The sequence below is a fragment of the Ranitomeya imitator genome, chromosome 1, assembly GCF_032444005.1.
Source record: "Ranitomeya imitator isolate aRanImi1 chromosome 1, aRanImi1.pri, whole genome shotgun sequence".
Classification (NCBI taxonomy): Eukaryota; Metazoa; Chordata; class Amphibia; order Anura; family Dendrobatidae; genus Ranitomeya; species Ranitomeya imitator.
Genome location: NC_091282.1, coordinates 1217822270 through 1217833218, shown reverse-complemented (window position 1 = coordinate 1217833218; position 10949 = coordinate 1217822270). Strand labels below are relative to the sequence as shown.

Genomic DNA, 10949 nt, shown 5'->3' with positions numbered 1-10949 from the left:
AGTGTTCCGAGGGTTAGAGTGCCGGGAGCGGTCCGTTACCACTCCTGGTACTTAGTGCCAGGTGTCAGCTGTGAGAATCAGCTGACATCCGGCCCCAATTGGCCACACCCCCCTTGTGTGTGGCCGGTCGGCTTCGACATACTATTCTGTCAATGGGGATTAAGTTCCAGGTCACATGGACGGAATAGTACGTCGGATGGCAGAAAGGGGTTAAACTCAGCCATTTGTAGTGACCATGCAAAGCATTGTCCTCCATTTCAAATGGGCAAGGCGCGTGGCAAGGGACAGGAAACTGGACGTGATGGTGATGGTGCATGCAGAGGCCGAGGCCAAGCTGAAATTGTGCCACAACAAACACCCACATCTTCTCGCTCGACCTTCCGGACAGAAAAAAAGTTTCTCTGTACGTTTTCTCCATCCACCGGAAACAGCTTTTTTGACGGATCCGGCACAGAAAACGCATGAAACGTGAGGCCATCAGGCGCAATCCGGCACTAATACAACTCTATGAGAAAAAAATGGATCCGGCGGAAAAAAAACGGATCCGTATTTTTCAAAACTTGTCGGATTATGCCTAACGGCAAAAACCTGATGTGTGAAAGTAGCCTAACCCGATCAAGGGAAAATAATTCATATTTTCCTGACAGGTACTTTGCTTGTCACCGCAGACATTGAGACCCTATACACTTGTATCTGCCACACATGGCCCGGATGCGATCTGCCTCTTCTTGGGGTCCTCATACCTGGATGGCCCTATGTGTGAGCTTATTCTTGAGCTGCTGTACTTCATCCTGACCCCCAACTATTTTGTGTTCAAAGATTCATTCTATCTTCAGAAGCGTGGCACGGCCATTGGTGAGGTCTGTGCGCCCTCGTATGCTAATCTCTTCCTTGTTTCATAGGAGAGATTATTTTTTGGCAACGTGTAACACCCCAGGTAACCGGTTGCTTTCCTCACGAGGAGAGCGATGTCACGCTTGGAGGCAGTGAAGGATTCCTCTTATCAGGTATTCACAAGCATGCAACATGTTCACACTCCAGGCCAGAAGGGGGAGCTCTGATCCAGCTTGTGGGTGGCTCCCCTATATATATATTCTGGTCTGGAGGGAAAGTCAGTCAGTCTGAAAGTCAGTTCCTGTCAGAGAGACAGAGGAGAAGGAAGCAGAGAGGTCATGCAGCCACGAGAAATGCTGCAGCTCCTAGAGAGAGAGAGAGAAAGGAAAGCAGAACAGATTGTAGAGAGTGTGAAGGAGAAATTAAGCACAGGCGAAGTGAAGACCTAGGGGGGTTAGCTGCGACTGAGCTGCCGCCCTACTGAGCGCATGAAACCGGTAGCTGGAAGACTGAGGTTGTGCAGTATTCTATATCTCAGCAGAAACCAGCGGGACAGCAGATTGCAAGTTACCTGTCCACCATTAACATCTGAAGACACAGTAACGCATAAAGCCCGGGTCATGAACGATATCCTGTAAAAAGACTCGAGTTTCCTGTCATACAGGTATATTCCTACCTAAAGGGGACAGAGAGATAACATGAGGACCTTGTGAGAGGCCTAAGGCAGCAAGGGACTACAACACCCCAGCGCTAGAAGGAAGGCTTACGACGCAACCTGGAAAAGGGGATTCCGGATTCGCTTCTAAGCCAGCCAGACTGTCAACACCCGTGATTCGGTACCCTGAATTGTGGCTGCCTGAACCTTCAGTAAAAAGGTAAAGAAACTGCAGCCCTGTGTCCTCCATTTCTTTCTACACCACCCACAACCTGTTCCAACTACACCAGGAGCCCTGGGGACCAAGCTTCACCTGTGGGAAGTCATACCATCACCTCAGAGGATCCCTTTAAGCAGCATTGGTCATCACTGACTGAATACTATAGGTGGCGTCACGAACACAAACTTTATTCAAACCCCTTTAAGGACTTTTCTTTTTACTTGGATGCCCAGGGCCACGGACCGGGTCGCCGCCACCCTGATATCCCCCTTTAAGTACCGAGTACCCCTAGGCCCTGGCGGGCGTTCCAATCGTGGGAGCACTGACTGCCGACCATGTTCTGTGCTGGCTCAGGTATATTGATGACATTCTTGTATTGTGGGGTGGGACGGTGCAGCAGCTCAGGATGTTCATGGTTCAACTGAATACCAACTCAGTTTGACGTATAATTACAATTCTAAAAGAATAGATTTCCTGAACATCTCTCTAGAAATTGATGATTATTGGTGTATATAGACGGATGTCTACAGGAGAACCACTTCTGTCAATGCTCTGATATGTGCAGACTCCACTCATATTGCTGCCACCATAAGGGCCATCCTGGTTGGTCAGTCCCCAAGAATGAGGTGGATCTGCTCCTCAGATGACTGATTTGAGACACAAGCCTCTGACCTCAGGAGACGGTCCGATCTACGCGGCTATAGTTGTAGATGTCACGATAATATAAATATACCATTTTCTGAGTTTACATCCAGAAGGTTCCATGGCTTTCCAGACACACGCTGTTGACTCTCTCACCCCCCTCTTTAGCTGCATAGGAAACTCTTCTTCTCACTACTCACTCTATGCAACTTGATACCAATGTGCAGCAGTCCCCCACTGAGTAGTTTATGGCTTTAAGCTGGTAAAGGCAGCCATAGTACCATGTGCTTTTTTGTTCATGTACAAACTTAATAGTAGGGCATAACTTGACCCCAATTAGTGATAGAGATATAAAAGGTACACATTCCGAATGTCCACCTAGAGATCTATACCCCACTGTCACGATATGATATGAAATATCATAAGTAGTTCTCTTGCTAGCCTGCGTGGGCTAAGCCCCCCTTCTTGGAGTGATACTGCCACAGTTTGAGCTGCAAGTGTTAAGTGGAACTGTAAGCGGGATATACATAAATCCCTGCAGTTCGTGGTATATAAAGCAGTGGGATACCTAGAATAAGCCCCTGCTGTAAACTAAGAGGTCAATAGCCTTGTGTGTGTTTTCTCATCACATCGTGGAGTGGAGGGATAACTAAGATAAGCCCCCCTGCACATGTGATAGCCGTCTGTTGGCCTAAAGTCACCTCAATCCGTGACGTAGGGGTGACTGTCACGGTGGGAATCCTGACCAATTGGTGACAGCGGTCAGGGGAATCATGACAATTGGTGGCAAAGCGGTGGGATATCTTAGAGCATTAGTGATTTGGTTTGAGTAATCATTCCTCTCACTAAAAACTTGCAGAAAGTTCTTGCGAGGACTCTGCGCAAATAAGTTTGGAGAACGAACTCAGTGCTTTTTAGTTGTGAGACAATTGCATACTGGTAATTATCCCTTCCCTTTCTCTTCGTTTTTCTATCCTATCTTTTATTTGGCAACCATGGCTGCGAAAGGGGAAGCCTGGTACAACCAGCAGAAGAAGGACTTTCTTGCTGGCATATGCACGTGCCATGGCCTGAACCCCCAGGGTAAGACCAAGACTCAAATGGTCGCTGAACTGGTGCAATTTGAAGCAGACCAAGCCAGGCCACAGAGCCCAGAGGCCGCAGAAGCCAGCACAAGCGAACATGGTGCTGCAGCAGAGGTCCAACCACTGAACACAGGCCCTACTGGCAACCAGGGGGGCGCAGACCTCCTCCTGCAGCTGGCTCTGCAACAATGCGCTATGACCTAGAGGGACGTCGGCAGCTGATTCAGCAATACCATGAGCGAGCCGAGCGAGAGGCCCAGCGAGCCGAGCGGCAAGCGGAGCGGGAGTACCAGCTGCAGTTAGCCCAACTGCAAATGCAGGGGTCGTCCCAGTCCAGCCGTGAGCCCAGCAGCGCTCAGATACCTAAGCCCCGGCCCGATCTCTTCCCTGTTATGGAGAAGGACGGGGACTTGGACACTTTTCTGCGGGCCTTTGAGAAAGCCTGCAGACAGTACCTGCTGCCTACAGATGAATGGGCACGATACCTGACACCAGGGCTGAGAAGTAAAGCTCTGGAGGCGTTTGCTGCCCTCCCTCAAGAACAAGATGGTGACTATGAGGCCATCAAGCAGGCTCTGATAGCCAAGTACCAGCTTACACCCGAGGTGTACCGTAGAAAGTTCCGGACCCACCAACGGGGCCCACACGACAGTTACAGTGATGTGGTGCATGGACTGGGGACCCACTTTGACCAGTGGACCCAAGGACTGTCAGTGACCACCTTTGCACAGCTGCGAGACCTGATGATCAAAGACCAGTTCTTTCATTTTTGCCCAGCTGAAGTGCGACAGTTCGTGATGGACAGAGAACCCAAAGACGTGATGAAAGCAGCGCAGATTGCCGATGCCTATGAGGCCAACCGTAGATCGGAAGCGCGGAAGCCAGTCACCACCAGCTGGAGAGGGGGTAAGCCTGCAACCAACGCCAGTACCCCTGCCAGCCAGCGCACCAGAGGTCCTGTCCCCTTAGCCAACAGCACCAGACCTACCACCGAACCTCGCAAGTGTTACCACTGCAATCAGACTGGTCATATCAGTACCTACTGCCCAGCCAAGCAGAAGAACACCCCAGCCAAGGCCCCAGGGCCTAATGCCGCATTTCTTTTGGTGGGTGGTGTGGTTGGGAGGGTGTGTGACAACGTACAGCACGTCACGGTGGGAGACCATGTTGCTACAGGCCTCAAGGACACCGGGGCTGAACGAACCCTCATCCGACCCGAACTGGCGGCCCCTGAAGAAATCATTCCGGGGAAAACCCTAACTGTCACTGGGATTGGGGGCATCAGCTGTCCCTTACCGATGGCCCGGGTTTTTATTGATTGGGGTCCTGGGAGCGGGGTGAAGGAAGTGGGGCTGTCGGATAATTTGCCCACTGATGTTTTGTTGGGGACTGATTTGGGGAGGATGTTTGCATACTACGTCACTGATACCCCTCCCCAATCTACTAATAAGGGTAACGTTAACCCTGATGATGATGATGATGGGAGATCGCATGTGTTACCTGACCATGCTTTATCTTGTAATGATGCATCTAATAACCATTTTTTCCCTAGGATTGATGGTGAAAATGTTGTACCTGTGCCAGCTGAACCTGATAATGATTTTTCTGTGAAGGTTAATGTGTCCATAGGTACAGGCGTGCCCAGCCACGTCGCTCTGCGGAGTGAGACGGCTGAGGAACCCCTAACAGGGGCAAGTGTCGGTGCTACAGGAAATGGGGAGATGCATGGGAACCGTGAGGAAGGTGATGCCATGAAAGTGACCAGTGCCACCGAGGAAGGTAACTGGCCCATAAGTAGCACTGCCCCTGAAGTGTTGGGGGTGGATGGGGAGGTAGAGCCCATAGCAACGCCGGCTGATGGGACTGTAGAAACCCCCGGGGAGACAGCCTACGTAGCTGCTGTCACCCGCAGTCAGAGTGCCCGGAACGCAGATAACTGTCTGCCTTCCGGACCCTCCTCAGTCATTACTGTGACTGAACCAGAGGTGGACCCAGAGCAGGTCCAAGAGGGTTCCCGTGGGGAAGGGACCCTGACGTCGCTTTTGGCTTCCCCTAGCCAGGAGTTTCAGGCCGCTCTGCACACAGATGCGAGCCTAGAGAGTTTGAGACAACTCGCCGGGACGCGCTTCTCCGAGACTGATAAGGAGAAGGTGTTCTGGGAACAAGGAAGGTTGTACCGGGAGACAGTACCCGGAGAATCACAAAAGGAGTGGTTGAGGGAAAGACAGCTGGTCGTCCCGCAGCAATTCCGGGGTGAGTTGTTGCGGATTGCCCATGAGATCCCGCTAGCTGGACACTTGGGGATCAGCAAAACTAAGGCCCGGCTGTCTCAACTCTTCTATTGGCCTAAGATGGGGACAGATGTGTCAAACTACTGCCGCTCCTGTATCACTTGTCAAAGAGTGGGGAAGGCGGGGCCTGCTCTTAAGGCTCCCCTGATCCCTTTGCCAGTGATAGAGGAGCCTTTCCAGAGGATCGCGGTGGACATTGTGGGCCCGCTGGCCGTCCCCAGCAGCTCTGGAAAGCAATACATCCTTACTGTGGTAGACTATGCTACCTGGTACCCAGAGGCAGTAGCTCTGTCGTCAACTAGGGCAGATAAGGTGGCGGATGCCCTGTTGGCTATCTTTTCACGTGTAGGATTTCCCAGGGAAATGCTTACTGATCAAGGGACCCAATTTATGTCTCGCCTAATGGAGGCTCTCTGTAAGAGAATGCAGGTGAAGCACCTGGTATCGAGTGCATATCACCCACAGACCAATGGCTTGTGTGAACGCTTCAATGGTACCCTCAAACAGATGCTGGTTGAGACCCAAGGGCGCGACTGGGAGCGGTACCTCCCACACCTGCTGTTCGCTTACCGAGAGGTTCCGCAGGCCTCGACGGGGTTCTCCCCCTTCGAGCTCCTGTACGGCAGGCGAGTCCGGAGACCCCTTGGGTTGGTAAGAGAATCCTGGGAAGAGGAGCCCAACCCTTCTGAAGTGTCCATAGTGGAGTATGTCATGCGCTTCCGTGACAAGATGCAGACCTTGACGCAGTTGGTGCATGACAACATGACGCAGGCTCAGGCTGATCAGAAGCACTGGTATGACCAGAACGCCCGGGAGCGGACCTACCACGTGGGTCAAAAGGTGTGGGTGCTGGTCCCCGTACCAACGGATAAGCTTCAGGCCGCCTGGGAGGGCCCGTACGTCGTCCACCAACAGCTCAACCCGGTCACTTACGTGGTCACGCTTGACCACGCTCGGGGTAGGCGAAAGGCCTTTCACGTCAACATGATGAAGGCTCATCACGAACGTGAACCTTTCGTCCTACCGGTCTGCAGCTTGCCCGAAGACGGTGAGGAAGACATCCTCCTGGACTTGCTGGCCCAAGCCAAGGCCAATGGGTCCATTGAGGATATGGAGGTAAGCGCCTCGTCAACTGAACCCCAGCGGGTGCAGTTGCAAACCACACTGGAACCTTTCCGGGTCGTGTTCTCCAACCGACCTGGGAGGACTGAGTTAGCAGTCCACAAGGTGGACACTGGGAATCACGCCCCACTACGGCGAACACCCTATTGAATCTCTGACCAGGTGCAGCAGATTATGCGCCAAGAGATTGATGAGATGTTACAGCTGGGGGTGATTCGACGGTCAAAGAGTGCGTGGGCCTCACCTGTAGTTCTCGTGCCAAAGAAGGACCGGACCACCCGGTTCTGCGTGGACTACAGGGGGCTCAACGCCATCACAGCCTCTGACGCGCACCCCATGCCGCGCATCGAGGAGCTGCTTGAGAAGTTAGCTGGCGCAAAATACCTGACAATAATGGATTTGAGTAGAGGATACTGGCAGATTCCCCTGAGCCCCGAGGCGCAGGAGAAGTCCGCCTTTATCACGCCCTTCGGACTGTACGAGTCCACGGTCATGCCCTTCGGCATGAAGAATGCCCCTGCCACTTTCCAGCGGATGGTCAACCTCCTGCTTCAGGGACTGGAGACGTACGCCGTGGCGTACTTGGATGACATTGCCATCTTCAGTCCCTCCTGGAAGGAACACCTGCAGCATCTCGAGGAGGTGCTCAGGCGAATTCACCAAGCAGGACTGACTATCAAGCCGGGAAAGTGCCAGATGGGCATGAGGGAGGTTCACTACCTGGGGCACCGGGTAGGCGGGAACACCCTGAAGCCAGAGCCTGACAAAGTGGGAGTGATCGTGAACTGGCCCACTCCCGTGACCAAGAAACAGGTGATGTCCTTCTTGGGCACTGCAGGGTACTATAGGCGCTTCGTACAGCACTATAGTAGCCTGGCAAAACCTTTGACGGACCTCACCAGGAAGAAGCTACCCCACATCGTCAACTGGACAGATGGCTGTGAGGGGGCCTTCCAGGCGTTGAAAACCGCACTGTGCAACGCCCCTGTGTTGAAAGCAGTCGACAGCAGTCGACCGTTCTTGGTGCAGACCGACGCCAGCGAGTTTGGCCTTGGTGCTGTGCTCAGCCAGGTTGACTCGGAGGACCAAGAGTACCCCGTGTTATACCTGAGCCGGAAACTTTTGCCGAGGGAAGTGGCCTACTCCACAATCGAGAAGGAGTGCCTGGCCATAGTCTGGGCCCTGCAGCGCTTGCAGCCCTACTTGTATGGTCACACTTTCACTGTGGTGACCGACCACAACCCTCTGCGCTGGCTAAACGCCATGTGTGGAACCAACAGCAGGTTGCTACGCTGGAGCCTTGCCCTTCAGCAGTTTGACTTCACCATTGAACACAAAACGGGCAGGGAGCATGGGAATGCAGATGGACTCTCCCGCCAGGGTGAACCTACTGAGGTGCCCATGGAGGCATACCGTCGGGTTCTACCTCCCACACCAAAAGGGGGAGGTGTCACGATATGTTATGAAATATCATAAGTAGTTCTCTTGCTAGCCTGCGTGGGCTAAGCCCCCCTTCTTGGAGTGATACTGCCACAGTTTGAGCTGCAAGTGTTAAGTGGAACTGTAAGCGGGATATACATAAATCCCTGCAGTTCGTGGTATATAGAAAAGCAGTGGGATACCTAGAATAAGCCCCTGCTGTAAACTAAGAGGTCAATAGCCTTGTGTGTGTTTTTTCATCACATCGTGGAGTGGAGGGATAACTAAGATAAGCCCCCCTGCACATGTGATAGCCGTCTGTTGGCCTAAAGTCACCTCAATCCGTGACGTAGGGGTGACTGTCACGGTGGGAATCCTGACCAATTGGTGACAGCGGTCAGGGGAATCGTGACACCCACTGAAATCTTTAGGATTAAAACACAATGTAATGTGAGAAATGGACTACTGCTTAACTGGGGCTCATATCCACTTCATGTTTGGGCTCAAATTGACACCCAGCTCATGCCCGGAAGAATGGTAGTGCCGCTGTCGCTATACGGGGTGCCATCCCCGAGCTACGACAATTAGGAGTTTTCAGTATGCTTCAGTCCCTCTGAGAAAAGTGCATTTCATAACTCAGCCCATTCAGTGATGTCACGACCAGAGGGTATATCTTCAACCTGCTGAGTCTGAGTGATGAGTGAGTCTTTGCCCAGGAAGCTAGCTGAGAGACACATGTGTTATGCACTGGGACATTTGCTCCCCTCCCCCAGCTGCATGGTCAGCCATGATATGAAAGAACTGTAAGTCTATTTTCTTCCTTTAATCCCTTTTATTTTTGTAATCATCTGTATATACATAATTGTCTCATTTTATCATATCTTTGGGACTTTTGTAAACACTGCTTACCTTTTGGAGTAAAATATATAAAATTACTAGCTTCGGTTCTCCTTGCTCTATAACGTACTTTCACATCCTCTGAAGTAAATTACGCTACTAATTGGGTTGGCTCCTGATTGATTAAACAATAGGAGCTGGTGGCAGCGGACTGTACTGAGCTTGGTGGGTAAAGCTGGCAGCGACGGAACGGGGTTTATAAGTGTATTGCTCGGCTGCGGCTGGGAATAATTATATCACCCTCACTGCAGTGTGTGCCCAACAGCCAGTACATAGTAGGCAGCCTTTCTGGTGACTAATTATCCTATGTGCAGTACCCTGTCTGACCTGAGGGTAAGGGGGCACCAGAGAGCTGCAAGTTCCAAACCAGAACTGGGTAGTGGGATATAGATAAATCCCCTTCACAAAAGAACCGGGGGGCAACCAAACAACCCCGGTTCATGACAAATTGGTGTGAGCGGTGGGATAATAAAAATATCCCCCCTGTGATTCATGAAAGTAGATGTATTAATTGCAGTTATGAGAGGGCAAGGAAGACGTCACGCAGCAAACTCTTGTACCACAATAAAAACAGTGACAGAGGCAAGGATGATAAGATCAGATTTGTATCAACTTACAACCATGAGTGGACCAGTATGAGGGACATTGTAACCAAACATTGGGCCACACTCAGGAGAGAACCCTCCCTGTAACCACACTTAGGCGACTTTCCATTAATGGGCAGTAATCAATGTCAGCAGTGACAGCGGTATAGAGAACAATTGCACAGGGAGGGGGCTCCCTGCTCTCTCCCACCGGAACATCACCATGCGATCGAGTTGTTCCGGTGGTCTCCATGGAGACCCCAGAACCAAAAATGGCTGCAGGAGTCCTTCCGGGTCCTTCAGTGAGGTGGCTTGTTAGCGTTTTCCTATGGTGCCAGCGGTTTTCCTATGGTTGTATTATAGTTGTATAATATATAATCCTATAATCAACCAAGAGCAAAATGCCCCATAAATATTCATAGTTAAGTAAATAAGGCAGCACACTGCAGCGCTAAAACATGCAAACTTGAAAACACGAAATTTGAACTGCATTACTGCACTAGAAATATGAAAAATGAGAGCTTTTAGCGCATAAAAATGGCCAATTTTATGTGTACCTGGTCAGGTTTTTGAAATGTATTCTCTAGCCTTCTGATCGTGCACTCCGCCTCCTAGCTTCAGGTGTTTTAATTACAGCAAGTCCAATGCCCCTCCACAGAGAGAGAGAATTTTAGTCTAAGAAGAGGTTTCACATGTACCCATTCAGATGGATACGTTTATTCTCAGCGAGGTAAGGCAAGTGTAGGACCTGGTATAAGAGAGATGCTGTAAAGGGGCTACCAGGTACACATAAAATTGGCCATTTTTATGCGCTAAAAGCTCTAATTTTTCATATTTCTAGTGCAGTAATGCAGTTCAAATTTCATGTTTTCAAGTTTGCATGTTCTAGCGCTACAGTGTGCTGCCTTATTTACTTAACTATATACGAGTTGGCGACTCTAGGTTCAGCACCTGTTCACACTGTACCATAAATATTCATGACATCAGCAATTTTATGTGAAACATATAAATTTAATTCACAAAAATACAAAAACAAAAAGTAAAAAAGAATCAAATAATACAAGTGATGAGGAAAAGGTAGATGCATGTATAAGTATATAAGGGGACAATACAAATATCTCGCTGAGGATCTGTTTATACCAAGGAAGCTGACGGGCACAAGGGGGCATTCTTTGCGTCTGGAGGAGAGAAGGTTTTTCC

General features: G+C 50.6%; 1 protein-coding gene across 1 annotated transcript; it reads left to right on the top strand.

Annotated features, from left to right (window-relative positions):
• Window positions 1-3828: 3828 nt before the first annotated feature.
• On the top strand, window positions 3829-4851 carry LOC138658385 (uncharacterized; the record flags this gene model as incomplete). Its single annotated transcript, XM_069745828.1, has 1 exon — window positions 3829-4851. A coding segment is annotated over exon 1 (1023 nt), but the record flags the coding sequence as incomplete, so codon positions are not given.
• Between the last annotated feature and the right edge of the window lie 6098 nt (window positions 4852-10949).